The following is a 20,647-nucleotide window of genomic DNA, read 5'->3' on the forward strand; positions in this document are numbered from 1 at the left end:
AACCACAAGCATGTCCACGGTTCTCTCCCTCCAAGTCGCACGCGCTTTGTTCCCCTGGATGCGCGGAGAATCTCAATTTCAATCTCCCCCCTCCTCACTAGACGAACGCCGCCGCCCCACCTCGCGCTCCGAGTCGATCCCTAGCATCGACCTTGAACGAGCCGAGAACTCGTACCTACATCCTTTACTATATGATAGGAAGGAGAAGGCTTCACCCCTGAAGCGTCGTAGCGTAGAGCATAATGCACTTGCACTTCCGCACGTCGGCATCGCTATGATAAGAACCGGACGTTCGTAGACGTAAGAGCTCACGCGTGAGCATGTTTCGATTTGACGGCTAGATCGGGCGCTCGAATACAATTCGCGTCAGTCTACCTACTCTGCGAATAGAGAGAGATGGGGCCCCCCGCCCTCTCTCGCTCTCTCCCACGGACTATATATAGATCGATCGATCGACCGATCGTGAAGTTCAACCTAGCACCCAAAATTTCGATACCCAGCTAGCTGGTAATGCGACGATCTCGCGCCAGCACGTCGCATATATTCCCTTTGCTCTCATTGAGTGTGGAGATGGGCAGGCTGGATCGAGATGAATCGAGAAATAATAGCGGGTAGCGATTCGCAAGATGAAAGAAGAGAGCGTAAAAACACACACAACCGTGTGCATGTGTCATGAGTCAGGGTCAACGGGGAAGGACGCGTAGAAGGAGATCAACAAGGCACGGAGACAACCCGATGGTTTTATTCGAGAGGGACAGTACCAGTACGAGGAGAAATGAAAGCACATAAAGTCATGATTTGAATGAACTTATCTTGAATCTGCACGCTTGGATCCAAGATCAATCTTTGGGAATGATTCGTTGTACGATTAGCACACTTGCGCAAGCAAATCCACTTCATTATACCCCTGACTAAAATCTCTAAGATGTCCCCATAGGGGAAATTGCACGTTGGAATGAGAAGGAGACTTCAATTGTATGCAACGAGGAGCAGAACGTCAAGCTATTCCCAAGCCTCACACTAACATCAAGATAACACGACAAAACGAACACGCAAAAGGGCAGATACCTCACCGACAGAAAAGAAAGACAGCGTAAATGTACTTGATACTTAAACAGCCAACTTTTGAATTCCCCTCTTCTACGAGCGACATAGAACCACCCCTACCGCCTCTTCCCATTCTTCCACATCCCTACTTCCAAACAAAACAAACAATATTCGGACTTGGAACGCCAAACCATGCTATTACGCCTAAAATAGAAGCCTACACGTTATACACATGCCCCCCCTTCCTCATTACCCATCATCCCCAGACACCCCAGACACATCCTCACACGCAAACACACCAGACATACCCGCCTACTTACTAAGAAATATCCATAAGCTGCTTGAGCTGCACAATCAACTTCCACTCATCCTGAGTAACATCATTCCTGAAGAATTCCTTGAGTGTATCGATACTCTTCCTGCTAATAGCAGCGTACAGCGTATCCCCTTCCTCGAGATGGCGACCATACATGGGCTGGTTGCTGCCTTCGATCTTGACCGCGACGGACGGCTGGCCGCGCTTGCAGACTTGAATTTGCTTGTGGTCGCGTTCGATGGATGTGCTATTTCAGCCGTTAGTATATACAGGGTTTGCTAGGAATACGTGATAGGGAACTCACACTCTGCCAAGTTGGATTATTTCCTTCAGGCCAGTAACGGGGTTCTTCTTGACGGCGCAAATGGGTGTTGTCATCTTGAGGCTGCCCTCAGTGACATCCACACCAATGACAATTGGATCCTTCTTGTTGAACACGGCAACCGGCTTGAGCACGCACGGAAACACGGCCAACATCTTGCTCTCCTCTTTCCGCTGCTCTTCAAGCTGTTTCATATGGGATGTGAACTTATCAAACAAATGATAAATAATGTCGGCTTCAAAGATCTTGACACCGACTTCCTCAGCGTACGCTTTGGCATCCTTATCCACTTTGACGTCGAAGCACAGCATGACGGCGTACTCTTTGGCCTTTTCAAGCATGACTCCTGCGCGCAGGACGTCCTTTTTGAAGACAGGTCCAATGGAGATGGTAGCCACGGGGATCTTGGAGACGCGGAGGAACTCGAGGAGGGCTTCGAGGGAGCCGAGCGTTGATGCTTGGACGGAGACACCACGACCAGTCTTGGAAACCCTGTTGAGCAAGTGTGCTAGGTCGCCCATGACCTCGTCCATGAGGTCCTCTTCGTCATCATTGGGACCCACGACGAGAAGGCGGGAACCAGCAATAGCTGAGTCGAGGCCATCGGCGGCAATCTTGATACCCATGGCGGCCTTGACCTCCTTGTTGTGCACGTACACCGACTTAACTCGAAGCTCCTTCATTTCGGCAGGTGTCAAGAGCGCTCGAATGTTGGTTACTATGGGCTCTGGATTACCGCATAGCACTATCCGATCACCCTCGTGGAGGACACCGTTCGAAAGAACCACATCAATGGTCGTGCCAAGGCCCTCGATAACCTTGACTTCGAGAACAGTACACTCGACTTCGGTGAGGTACATAAGGTTGTTGGTCAGACGTTCCTGCGTAAGCTTGACGATGAGCTTGATCATGTCCGGGATACCTTCTCCAGTATGGGCCGAGGTTGGGCATACGGAGACGTACTTTGCCATATTCTTGTTCTTGTGGAAGAGCTCCGAGTTGAAACCGTGCTCTTGCAGCTGTGTGCGCACAAAGGTCCATCGCTCCTCAAACTCGGATTGGACTGCCTGCTTCTGCAGCGAGAAGCTGTCCTCGAAGCCGTTGTTGTCAATCTTCCTCCAACCAAAGAGACGATCGATCTTGTTAAGGGCAACAATGAAAGGCGTCTTCCGGTCTCGGAGTAGCTTCATCGACTCGATAGTCTGGGGCTCAAGGCCGTGCATGATATCGATGACGAGAATGGCAATGTTACAGAGCGAAGATCCGCGGGACCGAAGATTTGTGAAAGACTCGTGACCAGGTGTATCGATGATCAGAAGACCGGGAACATTGAAGTGGAAGTCATTGTCCTTGTTGACGACGGCAACCTTCTTCTCAAGAGCCGCGACAGGGAAGTAGGTAGCACCAATCTGCTGCGTAATACCTCCAGCTTCGCCTTCTTGGACATTGGTCTGACGGATCTTGTCGAGCAGCTTGGTTTTTCCGGTATCGACGTGGCCAAGAATACAGCAAATGGGAGATCGCAGGTTGTCCTTGGATCGCGCTGCCAGAGCTTCTTCGTGAGCCTGTTTCCGTCGTTCGGCAGCGGCAGCTTTCCGCGCAGCTTCTGCTCGCTGTGTAGCGGTACCTTGCTCATCTTCGGACGAGTCGTCGTCGCTGTCATCTTCAGAATCTGAGTCTGAGTCTGAATCTTCGTCCTCGTCCTCGTCCTTGGCTTGCGTGCTCTTCTCAGCTACTGCTGCTGCCGCCTCCTTTTTCTCCTTAGCCTTCTTCTCAGTCGCTTTCCGCTCCTCTTCTTCATCTGTGTCAACATCCCAGCTGTCCTTGACCCCCTCGAGCTCGTCAGCTTCAGCCTCCCAGTCGTCGGCCGCGTCACTGCCTTCTCCTTTCTTTGCCTCGGCATCCTGACGGGCTTTCTCAGCTTCGGCGGCAGCTGCAGCAGCTTGCTCCTCGGATATCCGGAGCTCTTCCAGCTTCTTCGCAGCCTCTTCAGCTTCCCGAGCCTCCTTCTCCTTCTGGGTCTCGATCTGCTTCTTCCTCTTCTTACGGTCATCGTAGAGGGGCTTCTTTTTCTGCTCAGGTTCGTCAAGGGCGGCAACCTTGGCGCCTCCGCTCTCCAGCATCTGCTTCAACCGGAGTTCGTTCTTTGCCTTTGCCTCCTTTTGAGCCTTGGTCAAGTATTTGCCCTCCTTCTTCAGCTGCTCAATCTTCTCCTTTTCTTTCTGCTTCTTCACCGCCTTGGCTTCTTCCTTGCGCTTCACCTCTTCCGCTTCTTCCGCCTCTATCGCTTCTAGCCTTGCCTTCTCCTCAGCCTCAATACGTGCCTGTTCTTCTTCCCTCTTCTTCCGCTCTTCCTGCTGTTTTTGAAGCGCAGCGAGGGCGGGGTTGAGCTTCTTCTTCTTGCCACCCGCAGCAGTGTCTGCAGCAGGTGCAGCGGCGGCTTCTGGCTTGGCTTCGGCGGCCTTCACAGGCTCGGGTTTCGTGGGGCCAGTGGCCTTCTTCTTCGCAGCCTGTTCATCGTGTGTCAGTTCATAGCCATGTAACGTTGGTGCTTCTCCAAGCGCGGATGTGAACATACCAGTTCCTTCTTCCGCTGCTTCTCCTTCTCCTTCTTCTCCTTTTCTTTCTCAGCCTTGGTCTTGACCCGCGGCGCCTCATCTGTCTTGTCCTCCTTGGCCTCCTCGGGCTCCTCTTTCTTCTCTGCAGCGCCTCCCTTGCCCTTCTTCTTGCCGTAGTTGCCAGCAAAGACGTCATCGTCATCGTCGTCGAAGGTGCCCTCTTGTGGTGCTTTGTTCGCAAAGTCGCCGCCTGTGCCCTCGACCGGTGGGTCCTCGCCTTCCAGTTCAAAGTCGGCATTCTTCTTGTTCTTCTTCTTGCCGCGCTTTTGCAGGGCAGCTAAGAGGCCACCGCCTGAAGCTTCCTCTTCGGGAGCAGCATCTTCAGGCTTGGAGTCTGCTGCAGCGCCATCCTGGGGCGCGATGGACTCGCCAAGATCGGCTTCCCAGTCGTCGTCCTGCGCCTTCTTGTTGCCCTTCTTCTTTGGCGGCATTGTGAATGTAGTGTATCACAGGCTCGCGGTGTATAGGTGGGGGGTATGGTTCGCGAAGGCGTGGATTTACTGCTCAGCCCGAAAATACAGGCCCCAAGAGTCAAAACTAGAACCAATCAAGGCCTGGACCGTGAAAGAGTGACTGGAATTATCGCAGGCGTCGAGGCAAAACGCACACTGGCCGTCGAAATTTCCGTTTTGTGCTATCGATTGCTTCTGTGGCGGCGGCGGTTTGGTGGGGTAAGGCCACTTGCCCAATCGGGAAGAGTCCAACACCGTCAACTTTGGAATGCTGCTGGAGGGCAATCAGGCGGTCCTTTGATACTTTTGTCATCTGTTTGGTAGGTGCAATTACTACGTCTTCCATGTCTTAACTCCATGAAGCCGAATATGACTGTTTTGCCATATCGCTTTCTGACACATGTCTGCCTAGAAGTAAATTGAACCAGTCACACATTGTCACAGGGCCAGTGAGTCAAACAGATTTGCAGAGAGGCATCTCAGGCTGGCTACTATGCAATCTCATATATTTCTCTTTTCTCAAATCCTACATCCTATATCTACCCAAGTATTTTCCATGCCCATGCTAAAAGACGGTAAGATGACGGTAGATGCAAGTTGCTATCCCCACAGGAGATCCAGATACAGAACCGCAAAAACGCCGTGACCGAAAAAGGTGACTCCACCCAGGGGAGAGAGACGATGCAGTTATTAGTAGTAATAATAGCCAACACAGACAAATGCTCTAGTCTCCAAAGAGAACGATGCATGCAAATGAGAAACAAGCGAAGATTTTGGCTGCGCGTAGATTCGTAAGGCATCGACGGGTCGTGTTACCAAGTCGAAGAGGAAACATCAATACGCTAGTGTAACTGGCCGCTGACAAGCAGAGACTCGACAGCGGAGCCGATGAACTGCTTCTTGAGCGAAAGATCGCATCCGAATCTACCATTTCGTTAGTTACAGTAATACCAATGATGACACGGGGAATAACATACCGTTTTTCCAGTTCAGCCTTGACATGTTTCTTGGTAACAGACATGAGGTCCGAACTTTGAAGGATGTCCTTGATTTCGAGCAAGAGTGCGTCGTCGCTGGGCAAATTTGCCATCTCCATGCTGTCCATGCCATATCCACTCTGGGCAAGGCTGAGGCGTGATTGGTTGTTGTAGCGGGCAATGTCGAGATGTGACATGGCTCGCGACGGTGGCATGCCTCCATACTCAGAACCAGCGACAGACATGGCTCCAAAAGGCTTCTTTGTGGCGTAGGTGTAGCCTGAAACTTCCGAGCGGTCGTCCCTGATTGTGTGCTGCTCCCACATTTCCGCCTGGTATTCCTCCCACCTCTTCTTCGGGATACTTGCGGGGTCAAACTTGCCCTCGTCTGACACAATGACCTTCTGACCCTTCTCACCAGTGACAACACGCGTGTTACCCCAGGAGAAATCGTCCATATGCCAGAAAGAGTACAATGGCAGACCAAAGGCGAAAACTGGGGTTGCAATGATGTAAATGATCATCCATCCAATCATCTCCCATTTGCGGCGAATGATGAAGATGATCGCCTGCAAACCATACACAGCTCCTAATAGAATGAAGGCGGTGACAGGCACAACATCCTTGCTCCAGACCAGGAGGTAGATGAGGTATCCGATGTAAACGACGATGACAGGTTGTACAATTGTCGAGAGCAAATCCAGGAATACAATAAAGCGCATGCTGAAGCAGCAGAAACCACAGAGCTGTTGAAGCGGAATAAGTTCCACCAAGTTGTGAACTGTCGAGTTGATCCAGCGACGACGTTGGGACATGAAGACGGCCCAGCTGTCAGGTGCCACGGTCCAGGCGTGAGCTTGTCTCGTGTACTTGGTCTTGTACTTGCCATGAAACTTGAGCAACAATGTTGTCAAGAAACGATCTTCTCCGAGATGCAATAGATTCTTGGTATGCAGCGTATCAACGCGTACGACTTGATATGCTTCTACAACTTCTTTGCTGACGAACAGAGGCTTTCCGGTCTCGGTGGCGCGGATACGGTACATGGTGAAACAACCGGGGAGACAGGTGACGGAGCTGAACAGACTTTCGAAAGCCTTGATCAGGTTGTGCGAGATGAAGTATTCGTACACTTGCATCATAGTAATGAAGGACGATTTGGCGTTGGTGAGGGCCGTCTCACCGCAGATAGCGATGAGGCGGGTATCGTGAATGAAGGCTGCAACAAAACGAGTGGCGGCGTCTGGTGCGACTACAGTGTCGGCGTCGATTTGCAGAAGGAACTCGTAGAAGGTTGGATTGACTCCGATAATATTCCGGATTTGGTGGTGCATCTCGAGCTCAAGGGGACTCATGGGAAGGTTGTAGTGGACTCGGTTCAAGAATCTCATCAAGATGATCTGCGAGTCACGCTTGCCGCGGTTACCAGGCTTGGATACCTCCGAAGGCTTTCCAACCTTGACCACAACCAAGAACGGCACAATGTGTCCCTGGACCTCATAGAGCCCAGAATAGATCTTGCCCATGTTGTGTTGGCGTTGACCTTCACCCAGACTCTCGAAGCTCAAAGGATCGGGATCTGTAGATTCTGGGACACCAAGAATATCAAGGACGATGCGAGGAGTTGGCTTGTCGTTGCCCTGACCGATAATCATACCGTCGCAAATGATGACCAACAACTTGCGCTTGTCATCATACTTCATTCTCGCAGCAGAGTCAATCGCACGACGTAGAGATTCTTCATCCTCGGTATAAGCGGGGACCGTACACATGATGAACTTGTCGATGTTCTCTGGGTCCGTCTTCCTGGTGAACTGAAGGGCTGCAAGAAACTTGAATGCGATGACGCTGACCAAGAGGATAGAGATAGCGAGAAGAAGGTATTTGGCGAACAGACATTTTGCTGAGCTTCTTGTGTCTAGGTCGCCGACGTAGAAGAGATTGTCTAGGCAAACAAGCATGTCGTTCTTCAACTTCGCATCCAGTTTGAGGTTATTCCAGTATTTGCTAATGTCACCACCAGCTTGAACGCGGAAGATGTCAACAACGCTGGTGTCCATAAAGTCGACATTGGTCGGCTCGTCGGGTTTGTCGCTACCGTCAGTTTTGAACTTGACTTCACGACCACCAGGAATGTACTGAGTCAGATCGTACACTCGGTTGTTCATCCAGGCGATCGCGTTAGGGTTATTATCCTGAGTGGCAAGCTTCTTCACGTACTTAGGGCTGTAACCAAGACGACCCTTCATATAATTGGCCTTGAGGAACATTTGTTGCTCAAACCACCAATCTGGGCGTGAGTCGTTCGTGAACCAGCGGAAATCGTGATACTGAGCATTGAGATCGAAGCCGACGAGGTTGTTGGCCTTGTTTCCAGTGTAGTTGGAGGATCTGAAGTTCAATTGAACGCCCGGATGAATGGTTCCATCGACACCAGAGCACAAAGCGGAAACCTGAACGGGGAACAAGTTGGTCGCATCTTTCCCAGCGTACCTCTCCAGACTCTTTCGCGGAACGATATTCGGGTAGTGGTGAGGCATAAACTCGCCAAGATCGTAGACAATACCTCGCATAGCAATGTAGGCATCGTTTTTACCCTTGCCATTGTAATTTGTCAACTCAGCAGGTGAATAAACGTGCTGTTTGGGGCAGATGACCATTGGGAAGCCAATCATGAGGAAGACGACGAAGGCACAAGCCAGCCAGATGAGGAAGTTGATAGCCAGTTTCTCGCGCCATGCGAGCCGCACATCCTTGCGCTTTATCCGTCCGATGTGTTGAATGAGGAAGTCGGGGATGAACCAAGTAAGCGAGTAGACGATGAATACCCATCTCTTTCGGCTACTAGACTCTGGGAGAACATCGACTTCCTCCAGCTTCGTGTCTGTCACCTTCTCATCAAGGTTCTTCGGCTGCTCCAAACCTTGGAACATATCACCGCCGCCGCTTGTGATACCAGACGGTGCCTCTGATCGTGCATCAATGTCTCGGTTGCCGAAGTAGCTCCCTCCCTTGTCATCGTAATATGCACCAGGCGATGGCGAGAGGAGGCCGACTCTGGAATCGCCAAATGATCGGCCAGCTGGGTTCAAAAGATTATCTTCAGAGCCGGCAGCAGCACGGGTGTACGTGGGAGTATCCGCGATATTAGCAATTTCCAGCCAACACCTCTCACTTAGAAAGAGGCCAGTAGCACCGACGCGGACTTCGTTCTCCCGCCACGGCTTGTCGTCGAGGACCATCTCAACCTTTTCCTTCTCAGTCCCCACGATACCTACGTCAGTCTGCGTGAGGCCCAAGAACTCGGCGAATGGCATAAAGATACTGTAGTCGGCAATGCGAAGACGCTGGCTAATCTCCGCAATTCCAAGGGCCTGAACCTGTTGGCGAACGCATTTGCTGTCGAATTGATTGGCAATCCGTCGGTCGTTGGGCTTTAAACAAAAGACGAAGTATGGATTCGCCTTTCGCAGTGATGACTCGATGGTCTTCAGGGCGCTGACAAACTGTCCGGCAGCACCAGTTTGCTTCTTGGATTCGCCGCCCTTCCTTGGTGCAGATACGTTGCTCTCCACATCACTGATAGCATCCTCATCAAAAACGTTAACACGGCGACCGAACCTTCCGGTTTGGTCAGCCTTGCGCCGCGCCATACTCGGCATTCGAGTAGGCTTGGAGCTGACAGAGGCCTGGACAATGGCAGTCTTCTCCTTCGGATGCGACATTTTGTGTAGGGCCTCTTGTCCCAGTAGCTGCTGGACAAAGGGAGCCTGAGCCGACTTGAGAATATGCATCACGTCACCTGAGATGAGTTCTGCATTCTCTTCCAGCAGGCCTTCGACGTTGTAATCCACGTCTCCAGCATAGTGGCGGACGGTAAAGGTGGTGGAAGTATTAGGAGTGGGGAAGTTGCTGCCCGGTTGTGTAACGGTAAGACTGCCTGGTAGAATCGCTTCATTCTTGCCGTCGAATCGTTTGCGGATTGCGTCCAGGAATTGCATGTCGGTTTTGCCGCGGCGCATTTGGTCGTCAAGGATACTTAGGAGACCGTTGCCTGACTTCAACAACCCAGTCTTGGCCTCGGTGTTGTCATAGAAAGCCATGGGGGGTAGGCTGATTTCTTCTGCTTCCAGTTCTTGCATTTGGCGTTGGAAGAAACTCTCTTGGCAGAAGGTGATGAGTGACTCGTTGGCAGCATTGTTGAGCAGCTGGTCAAGACAGGAGCCGGTGGCGGCAGAGTTGGCGAAACCTGGAAAGTCGACTAGGGAAATGGTGTTGGAGATCTGTTCGGGTAGAACCGATATTCTCGAGTTCATTTGCTCTATGATCCAAGTGAAAAGGAGCGAGTAGAGCGAGCGAGCAAGTTCGTCCGCGTTCGCTCGAGCGCCCTTGGGATCTAACATGACTGTGACTCGTTCACGGTACAAAGTCTTGGATTTGTAGCGAAGACATTGCTCCAATTCTTGGACAGTCACGCCCAAGAACTGAGCAATTGGGACCAGACTCTCCTTGTTCTTCACCATTGTGATCGACTCGCCACCTTCATGCGAATAGCCACCGCTGTCATCGGCACCAGGCGTTGTGGATTGACCTGTTTCAAACTCGAGCTGGCCGATGTGAAGGATAGTGGCCATGATTTCGCAAATACCAGCAATGCTTTCCTTGCCAAACTCGAGCTTGCGTAGAGCACCCTTGAAGTCCTGGAAACCTTTCGGGTCGTCGATGCCCACCTTGAGTTGTGTAGGATGCCCAAGGTAACGCCACCTCTTGTTAGAGCCAATAGAAGTTCGGTTGCCTGCGGGGCCATCTCCTCCCACTACATCGAGGTAGAGATGTTTCTTCTCGTTAAGGCTGGTTCCGGCAAGCAGGTAGTAGAGGACATGATATGTGCGCTCTCCCGTTGGCACCGAGGCGATTCGGCTGCGTTCGAGACGGTGAGCCAGGAACTGGGCGCCCAAGAGCATGGCATGGTTGGATGTCGTGGTATTATACTGGAGCTCTAATAAGAGGCCGGATTTGGAGGCAATGGGCGTGGTCAGGGACTTTGTGGTGGTGAAGGCATCGAAGATGAAGTTTGCGTTCTCGATCTTCTTGGATAGAGGTGTGGCCGAGTATGAGAGCAGTGATCTTAGCATGTGACCGCGAATCGTGGTTTTGCCGGACCCGGACTCGCCCCTAGAAGTTGTTAATATTGTACTTGTCGTTGGTTAGGTATTTGCATCACCTACAGAAACACGACCGCCTGGTCTTCTGAACGCTGTCCAAGCCGCGTATAGGCCCTCTGGGAGAGATCCTCTGCGGCCTGGTGCGCACTTCCTTCCTTGCCACCATCGACACCGCGGCTGGGATCGGTGCATGTGTTGATAGCAACGATGCCCTGTGTAGACAGCGTAGCAATGGGGAGATGTGCGTGGTAGCGGCTGGCCAGGGCCGACGTCAAGCCAGTGTCGCTTTGCTGGTGTTGGGCCAGCGAGGGCAGCGACGCATTTTGAATGGGATTGGTGGCCATTGTGGGCGGACGCGTCCCCGTGGGAGCGTCAAAGGATTGTAAAGGTCAGACAGGCGCGGTTGTTGGCCGATGTGCGTGGGAGATGCAGGTTGAGACGATGTCTGGGTGGAGGCGGTCGACGACAGGACAGGATCGGGTCGCGTACGTGGGTTCGCTGGAATGCAGACGGCGCAGGCTGGATAAACAAGACAGACAGGCGAAAGGAGGCGTGTTTGGCGCTCCAAGGAAAACAAGAGAATTACAAGCAGCGAATGTGGTGAAAGCTGTACAAACGAAGGTAACAGGTGTCTGGGCTGGTTGACAGCGTCAAAGGGGTTCGTATGCTGGCTGTCAAAATCATGGGGCTGCTGGGCTTCTAGCTTACTTCTCGCAGCCCTTCTGCCCGCCGCCGCCGCTTGTGGTCCGTGTTGACTAGGAGACGAGTTTGGGTGAAAAAGGGGCGTCAAAAATAGATAGATTACGCCAAAGCGGGCTAATGCCTTACAGCTCCACCTTGGACTCCTCCAGGCCTACTTGTTGGGCTTAGCCATGAAACTGGAGAGGCGTCGACGATGCATCCTCAGCCTGTCTCTCTCGCTCCACAGGGCCACGGCAGAAACACGACACGACTTGGCCCCGACAGCGAGGACTTGAGTGCACATGCTGCTCTCCCAGTATCCGGTTTGTGTCTCTCGAGCCGTGGCGGATTTAGGACCCGAAGCCGCATAAACGATCATCGCTGCATACTGCGCTAGAGCCCGTATCGATTGCGCCGACTCGGGCGGCGAAGGCAAAGACAGTTGGTAAGTATTGGTATGGAGCTGCGATGGCCGCTCGTGTTGATTAGCATATCAATATGAACGACTGCTGGGCGATTCGCCGTGGAAAGGAAGGAAAGGAAAGGAAAGGCGTTGGGTCAGCATGGAGGGCTCCACCAGTCTCAAGATATAAGTGAGGAGGGCTGAGTGCATCACCTCACGACAACATACCTGGCGACAACGAGCGGATGGAACCTCGGTCGACAGACAGCCCTCTGCTGTTCAGAACACAAAGGAGAGACAGACTACTTAGTCCCTCCCGCTCCAAAGAGGGTCTCTCCCATGGATGTCGACGTCAGCGATCACGGTAGTGAAACTTTTCCAATTACTTGGCGTTGCAACACTTCTTTGCAATTTACGTGCAAAATGAGAAGCGCCGTCAGGGTGGCCATGGTCACGGGCATGGCTCCTTTGGTGCTTTTTCCGTCCGTCCTGCAACAAGCAATTTGGACAAGGGTTTGTTCTGTTGATGCATGCTTGTCGTCTAGTGTCAGTTGACATCGGGAGCTGCCAAATGCCAACCCTCTCGAGCGGAGCGGAAGCCTCTTCTACGCGTAAACAATAACACTTCCGCCTAAAAATAGGAACCGCCATCCTATCCTGCGCCCCGGCTTGGGGGGGGGTGGCAACGAAAAGCAGGTGGGCCACCCATGTTGGGCGGGCTTCTAATCCATCGTCCGCCCCGGTGTTTGCATCGCAATACGGTAATCTACTGTTATATATCCGCCACGCTACGCCCACTTGGGTCGGTAGCGCACGCCCTGCCCCGGTGGGCGTCCAGGAATGAAAGTCGCCCTGAGCCCAGCAAACACGTTCGTTCAAACTGCCATACCACAGTTCTGCGTCTGACGGCTGCTCTCGTCGTGTGCGTTTTCTTCTTCTTCTTCATTCGATACAGTCGTTTAATCGTATTCGCTCGCTAGCTTGTTTTCTCGCAATTGCAGTGAAGCGCCTCCTCGCCTTTTCCCCCTGCTCGCCCTACGCATATTCACTCCTCAACCTCACCTGGGGCAGCGTACTCGACTCTCGTTACACCAGTCTGCCCCGAGCAGACACCTGCTCTCGAGCATCGACGTCCACCTCTCCCACCAAAGGGGCATCTAGCCTCAGCCCGCCATCATGAGTTTCGTCAACAACTCTCGCATGTCCGTCTACTCGACCGCGTCCGCATCAACACCGCGTCCTGGGAACCCGCCCTCGCAAACGTCAACCACGACGCTGCTCAACACGCTCAACTCGGCCTACAAGCATGGCCACCCCTACAATCTCGAGGCCAGCACCAGCTTGGTCGTAAACACATGGGTCAACGCCAAGATGCTCACCAACGACCGCATTGGCGGCACCGTCGACCTCGAGTTGGGACGAAAGGCCTGGGAACACGCCCGCCGACGCGCCGAGGATGGCTGCATTGTATTGGCGTAAGTCTTGACATACAGAATACCCCCCGTCAAGCCAACATGCTGACTGCTCTAGTTCTCTGCACGACGCAAGCCCTTCGCTGTTCTCGCCCTTCATCTCCGGCCTGCCTTTGTCGCTCCCTGGCACATTCTACACCGCGCTCGAGGCCTTGAAGGCTTTTACCCACTGTGTGACCCCCAAGAACCCGTCTACCGCGCGCTACCCAGCATTAGCAGCCGTCTTCACCCTCAACATCGCCGGCAACATTGTAGGCGCGGAGATCAAACTGTCTACTTCCGGCCTGGATGTGCAGCAAGGCTTGCTCCAAGTTCCCGCCCACGAAGGCTACCGCGCTTTCGACGCCTTCTACTACCTGCACTCGAGCTCAGCCTCGAAACAAGAAAGGGGCTTTTTGAACATTCAATCTTTGGACCGCTACGCACTCCTCAGCCGATCCGGCACCTACGAGCCACCCTCCTATCTCCCAGATGTGGACGATGCCGCTGCGGCCGAGGACTTCCGCGCCAATCTCAAAGCCATCGGCATCAAGGGCCAGAAGTATCTCGACGTCATCAGCTGCCTGACGGGACTTTTGAAACTTGGAAACACGTTGGACTATTTCGTGGACGAGGAAACACTCCAGGCCATTTGCGAGGAAGTCAGTGTCCTTCTGGATATTCCTGTTGAAATTCTACGCCATAAGCTGGGCTCCAATGAGCGCGAGATCGCAATCGGTGGCATCTACGAAGCAATCGTCGACTTTGTCATTGCTCAGGCCAACGCTACGATCAAGGCAGACATTCAAAAGGCCAGGACTGGCTTCTCCTCCGGCGACAGCGAGGGTAGCCAACCCGGCATGATGACTCCAGACGATTCCGACGAGGACATGGGTGACATCGTTAACATCACCGTTGTAGAAATTCCGAGTCGCGATCTCGGCAAGGCCATCGCCCTCCGGACCGTGTTTGACGTCAGCGAAGGAATCAACTCTGAAATGAAGGAGGATGGCGTTCCCGTGGCTCCAGCTGGTAACTCGGTCCTGGAAAGTATGCGAGAAGCCATGCAGGCATGTTCTGCCGACCTCGGCATCAGCGGTCCAAGTCTTACTGAGACTGAGGCCAATCTCGAAAAACGTGAGGCTGTGCTAGAGAAATTGGCTCTCGACATTCCCAACGAGGGTCACTTTGTGAGGAAACTGCTATATCCCGCACCAAACAGCGGCATCGTATTGGGAAAGCACGGTCGTTTCGACCTTCCTATGACCGTGGCTAGCAGTAGGGTCTGGTTCCACCTCGCTCTTCATCCTACCGATGTCATCCCACACTCCATGAGCCAAGACTTCAACTCTACCTGGCAGGCGGGCGTAGTCTCCCGGCAGCTTCGAGAATGGCGCTTGCCAGAATGGGCCAACCGCCGCAACCGATTTCTCGACTTTACCGCCGACTTCGAGCACCATGAGTTCTACGATCGTTATCGTCCCTTGGGTTGCACAGACGGCAAAGAAGGTATTGAGACTTTTGCCCTTGAGCGCGGATGGAGCAATGGTGAGATTGTTGTTGGTACTGAGCGTGTGTGGGTCAGAGAAGGTACCTGGTGGGAGGCCGAATCGCAACTCGATCAGAAGACGCAGGAAATCGACGCTTCGCTCGGCCACATGTACCCAACCCAAACTCCCCCTACGAACAGCGCTTTCTTCCCGCCTCTCGCTCCCATGACCCAGGTACCCACCAACCCCTTTCAAAGCTCAGCTAGCTTGGCTGCACCCAGCGCCGTAGACGCAAAGTCCGTAGCGCCCACAACACGCACGGCTCCAATGGATAATAGCCCTGGCGACTATGGTCTTGGTATGAAAGGCGATGACACCAAGGGAGTCACCTACTACGATGCCGAATCAGGAGGCAACGCCGTCATCACCGAGTCGCCATTGACATTTACCAGGAGGCTGTGGATTGGTTTCGTATGGGCAGTCACTTTCTGGCTCCCTTCGCCACTCTTGAAAACTGTCGGCCGTATGAAGCGACCGGATGTCCGCATGGCGTGGCGAGAAAAGTTTGTTCTGTTCCTACTCATTATCCTCCTCAACGCTACCATCGTCTTCTACATTGTCGCTTTCGGCAGGCTTCTATGTCCGGAAAAACTCAAGGTCTGGGACCGGAGAGAGGTAGCAACGCACCAAGGCACAAATGACTACTACGTCAGTCACCATGGTGTTGTGTACGATCTGTCATCCTTCTGGAAGAAACAACACAGCGATTCCAACACTGAGGCCACTCGGGACCGGATGATTGAGTTGGCTGGTAAAGACATGGACCCTTACATTGTCCCGCCGCTCTACCTAGCGTGCCCGAATCTGATCAAGGACAGCGATCGCACTCGTATCTTAACCTTAACCTCCAACAACACTGAAGACGTCAACCAATTAGCCGTACACAGATCCGGGAAAATGACGAACCTACCGGATAGCAAGGCACTCAAAGCGGAAGACTGGTATCCTAATGTGTTTCTGCCCAAGATTCGTGAATTCAGAAAAGGCGACCTCGTTTGGGACCCCAAGAAAATCTCAGACGAAGGCGAGAATCTGAACCACATGTGGTTCACACTGAACAACAAAGTCTACGATCTGACCGACTACTTCAAAACGCAGACCATGATGAACAACCTTGAGGAGTACAAGTTTCTCGACACCAAGTTGGTCGACTTGGTGAAAAACAACGCCGGCAAAAATATCGCCGACGACTTCAGCAACTTGTTGAACACCGAAGCGCAAGCCTTCAACCTGCAGTGTCTGGACAATTTGTTCTACGTCGGCAAGGTTGATGTCCGCAAGACCGCAAGATGTAAGGTGAACGACTACATTTTGCTCGCGGTAACTATCTTGCTCTGTACCGTCATCATAGTCAAGTTTTTGGCTGCGCTCCAACTTGGTTCGAAGAGACGTCCGGCAAACCAGGACAAGTTCGTCATTTGCCAAGTGCCCGCGTACACGGAAGGTGAAGATCAAATTCGGAAAGGTCTCGATTCATTGACTGCCCTTGCTTATGATAACAAGCGCAAGCTCATCTGCGTTGTGTGCGACGGCATGATTGTCGGAGGTGGTAACGACCGTCCCACGCCTAAGATTGTTCTCGACATCCTCGGTGTTGACCCTAAAGTGGATCCCCCTGCTCTTCCTTTCTGGTCCGTCGGCGAAGGAAGCCAGCAACTCAACTACGGCAAAGTTTACTCTGGGCTGTACGAGTTCGAAGGCAATGTCGTGCCGTATGTTGTTGTCGTCAAAATGGGCAAGGAATCCGAACAGCAGAAGTCGAAACCCGGTAATCGCGGAAAGCGAGACTCCCAAATCCTGCTTATGAGCTTCCTCAATCGCGTCCACCACCGTTCAGCCATGAATCCTCTCGAACTGGAAATGTTTCATCAAATCAACAATATCATCGGTGTAGACCCTGAGTTGTATGAGTATCTCCTCATGGTCGACGCCGATACCATGGTCATGCCTGATTCTCTTACGAGTCTTGTGGCAAGCTGCTCCAATGACTCCAAGATTGCCGGTATCTGTGGTGAGACGAGCTTGGAAAACGAAAACGGGTCTTGGTGGACGATGATCCAAGTTTACGAATACTACATCTCGCATAATCTGTCAAAGGCCTTTGAGAGTTTGTTCGGCAGCGTCACCTGTTTGCCCGGTTGGTGAGTGTTCTGGTTCTCCCCTGTCTATCAACTTCAACTAACAGCTTCAGTTTTTGCATGTATCGCCTGCGGACAGCCGACAAAGGCAAGCCTCTCATCATTGCCGATATCGTCATCAAAGAGTACCAAGACTGTATTGTGGACACGTTACACAAGAAGAACCTTCTCTCGCTCGGTGAGGATCGTTACTTGACCACACTAATGACCAAGCATTTCCCGAAAATGTCATACAAGTTTGTCCCGGGTGCCTATGCACTCACGGCCGCGCCCGACACATTTAGCATCCTGCTCTCTCAGAGACGTCGATGGATCAACTCCACCATCCACAACCTGGCTGAGCTTGTCTTCTTGAAGGACCTCTGCGGTTTCTGCTGCTTTTCCATGCGCTTTGTCGTCTTCGTCGATCTCTTCGGAACCCTCGTTCTCCCGTCCGTCTGCGCGTACCTTATCTACCTCATTTACAGTGTCTCGTCTGGAAAAGGCCAGTTCCCCTTGTTCTCCATCATCATGCTTGCCGCTGTCTACGGTCTCCAAGCCTTGATCTTCATCATCAAGCGGCAATGGCAGCATATTGGTTGGATGATCATCTACCTAATGGCCTTCCCGATCTATTCATTTGTGCTACCCATGTATTCGTTCTGGAAGCAGGATGATTTCTCGTGGGGTAACACGCGTGTCGTCATCGGCGAACAGGGAGCGAAGAAGGTTCTGACAACCGACGAGGAGGTTTTCGATCCAAAGGCCATCCCCATGATGCGATGGGACGATTACGCGGAGAGAAACGAGCTTCCCGGCCGTCGTGGTCTTCCTGGCCATCCCTCTGAGAAGGGTGAATTTAGCAACTACGACGAGGCTTACGAGCTGAACGACATGCATTCGGTCTACTCTTCGGTCAAGCCAGCCTCGACTGTCATGTCCAACATGCAACACATCTCTCACATGCCACCTCATTCGCCAGGCCCATACCAGGGAATGCAAACACGGCAGTCGACATACTCCAACCTCTCACGCTACCAAGACAATCCCCACGATAGCCGCTTGATGTCTATGGGCAATATGAGCGACCACTACAACACGTCTCCATACGGTCAACGACCAAGCGTGGGCGGCTTCCAGAGCACCGACAACCTCATGGCGTCGACACCACCGATCCGCGGTCGCAGTCCCCTAGGCTTCAACCAGTCACGACCAGGTAGCACGGTCAACTTTCAGAACATGATGAACGGGCCCAGCGATGCCCTGATAATTGAGACGGTACAAGCGTGTCTGAAGGACGCGGATCTTGACCGCATCACGAAGAAGCAACTCGTTGCACTCGCGGAGCAGCGGCTACAAGCCCAGCTCACGGGCGAGAGGAAGATATTCCTTAGCCAGACGATTGACAACGAGCTTGCGAATATGAATTAGAAAAATAGGAAGTTTGAGCCGGGAGAAAATATTGCATTAGCGGTGCTTGTCTGTATATTCTTTTTTGGGATCATCTCTCCACGACGGAATCATTTTATTTTGAAATTTAGCAGAAAGTCGTTCCCTTGTCTCGCATTTGGCGCATTCGTCTTGGAAAGCTGGAGGTTTTGGGGCCTTGGGCTACGGCATGTTACAAGGTCGGTTTTTCCCGATATTTGTAACGATAATAGAGACATACATGTAATGTACATGGTTGAAATTGAGATATTCAAGCTACAGTGTGTAGAAATGGTGACTTGCAACCTTGGTCGACGTGACGGAATTAACCAACTCGTCGCCGTTCTAACTAACGGGCGGAAGCTTGGCATGTACGTACCCCAGCTCCAGAACTCCGCCGCGATGCCCGACGTCGCGCAAACAACAGCCCACATCCCCGGATATTCCTCTCCTCTCCACCTCCCTCCTCGAAGCTCACCATGCCGCCGAATCGCATCGAACAAGACGAAGTGGAGAAGTACTGGGAGATCTTCAGCTCGCTCTCCCAGGGCGGGACACATCTGGACGGCGCTCAGGCAGCCCCCGTGCTCAAGAACTCCCATCTGCGAGACGATCAGCTCGAGCGCGTGTGGGACTTGGCGGATGTGGACAATGATGGCAAACTTGACTTTGAGGAGTTTTGTGTGGCTATGCGATTGATTTTCGACTTGATTAATGGGGTATGTTGCGCAGAGAGCTCCGAGGACACAGCTTGAGAGGGTCTGACTTATGCGATCAAGTACAGTTTGTTAATTCATGGCTAGATATCTGCCGAAGTTCCCCAAACTCTCCCAGACTGGCTCGTCCCAGAGTCAAAAGCCCACCTTGTCCAAGCCAACCGCGCCCTCTCCGGCTCACAACCTGCGTTCGAATCCGTTGAAGACGACGACGATACACCCGGCCTGCGCGACGGCTTCGACTGGTATATGTCGCCGTCAGACAAGGCCAAATACGAAGAAATCTACACTGCGAACCGAGACAGGCACGGCAACCTCGCCTTCGATTCGCTCGCAGGCCTCTTCGACAGCCTCGACAACGTGCCCGACTCAGACATACGCTTTGCATGGAACCTCGTGAACCCCAAGGCGCGCGAAAGCGTCGGCAAAGACGCCTCCCTCGCCTTCCTCCACATCCTCAACCAGCGCAGCGAAGGCTACCGCGTGCCCCGCAGCGTGCCGCCCAGCCTACGCGCAAGCTTCGAAAAAGCGCACATAGACTACGACCTCGACTCGTCGGCCAACAACACCAGCAGCAGCCGTTGGGCCGCCACGCGCGACGACACGACGACGACAGGCCGCAAAGCCAAGTTCGGCGACGCATACCTCACCCGCCTGGGCGTGGGCGACCGCGCAGCAAACTACGGCGCGCGCGCAAAGGGCACGGATTTCGGCGGCCGCACAACAGAGGACTGGGAGGAAGTCCGGCTCAAGAAACAACTCCGCGAACTCGAGTCGAAAATCACAGATGTAGAGAAGGAAGCCGAGAATAGGCGGCATGGCCGTAGTAAAGATAGTAAGCCGGCGCTTGTCAAGCGCGAGTTGGAGATGTTGCTTGATTATAAGCGCGGCGTGTTGCGCGAGCTGGATAATGATGAGGGGGGTGCGGTTAAAGGGTTGGGCGGGATTAGAGAGGAGATTGAGACGGTTAGGGAGCAGGTCGAGGGGTTGCAGGCGCATTTGGAGCGGAGGAAGGAGGTTCTTGCTGATTTAAGGAGGGGGATTGATGATGAGAAGGTTAGGTGAGGGGACTGAGGTGAGATAGACAGGAGAAAGGTGTGTGTGTATATAGAGGTTCAATTACTATGGCATTTCAGCGGTTCAGTTTCAAGTACTTGCCTTTTGGAGTGACGAGTGATTCTAAAATATGACTCTCTCCCTCTGCTTCGCGAGTAGCGTGCTATCTCTTCTCTACCCTATATTGAGTGTAGAGAAGTTATTGCGTGCTTCCTTATTGATATTTCTCACATTCTGTTTTGACAGTTGTAACTTGGACGCTCCATGACTATTACCCAGTACGTCCGCTACACTTCATAATTTAGTTGTCTGTTCTAATAATATATCGAATGAATCGAATCAGAGGAC

At 52.7% G+C, this 20,647-nt stretch overlaps 4 protein-coding genes across 4 annotated transcripts; 2 read left to right on the plus strand and 2 right to left on the minus strand.

Annotated features, from left to right (window-relative positions):
* Positions 1-936: 936 nt before the first annotated feature.
* Positions 937-4,935, minus strand: K460DRAFT_301480 (uncharacterized protein). The gene is made up of 3 exons (XM_040929873.1): positions 4,264-4,935; positions 1,668-4,195; positions 937-1,610 (listed from the first exon to the last, which is right to left on the minus strand). The coding sequence occupies exons 1-3, from the start codon at positions 4,732-4,734 to the stop codon at positions 1,367-1,369; spliced, it is 3,243 nt and encodes a 1,080-aa protein (XP_040792996.1). The 5' UTR covers positions 4,735-4,935; the 3' UTR covers positions 937-1,366.
* Positions 4,936-5,205: 270 nt separating this feature from the next.
* Positions 5,206-11,449, minus strand: K460DRAFT_390941 (glycosyltransferase family 2 protein). Its single transcript, XM_040935804.1, has 3 exons — positions 10,961-11,449; positions 5,733-10,907; positions 5,206-5,679 (listed from the first exon to the last, which is right to left on the minus strand). Exons 1-3 carry the CDS (start codon positions 11,239-11,241, stop codon positions 5,598-5,600), a joined length of 5,538 nt encoding a protein of 1,845 aa, XP_040792997.1. The 5' UTR covers positions 11,242-11,449; the 3' UTR covers positions 5,206-5,597.
* Positions 11,450-12,856: 1,407 nt separating this feature from the next.
* On the plus strand, positions 12,857-18,809 carry K460DRAFT_327304 (glycosyltransferase family 2 protein). Its single transcript, XM_040930661.1, has 3 exons — positions 12,857-13,456; positions 13,512-17,123; positions 17,174-18,809. The coding sequence occupies exons 1-3, from the start codon at positions 13,158-13,160 to the stop codon at positions 18,528-18,530; spliced, it is 5,268 nt and encodes a 1,755-aa protein (XP_040792998.1). The 5' UTR covers positions 12,857-13,157; the 3' UTR covers positions 18,531-18,809.
* Positions 18,810-18,953: 144 nt separating this feature from the next.
* On the plus strand, positions 18,954-20,578 carry K460DRAFT_412143 (cytoskeletal adaptor protein saga). The gene is made up of 2 exons (XM_040937520.1): positions 18,954-19,246; positions 19,331-20,578. The coding sequence occupies exons 1-2, from the start codon at positions 19,007-19,009 to the stop codon at positions 20,306-20,308; spliced, it is 1,218 nt and encodes a 405-aa protein (XP_040792999.1). The 5' UTR covers positions 18,954-19,006; the 3' UTR covers positions 20,309-20,578.
* Positions 20,579-20,647: the final 69 nt, after the last annotated feature.

Source organism: Cucurbitaria berberidis (assembly GCF_010015615.1).
Source record: "Cucurbitaria berberidis CBS 394.84 unplaced genomic scaffold K460scaffold_1, whole genome shotgun sequence".
Taxonomy (NCBI): domain Eukaryota; kingdom Fungi; phylum Ascomycota; class Dothideomycetes; order Pleosporales; family Cucurbitariaceae; genus Cucurbitaria; species Cucurbitaria berberidis.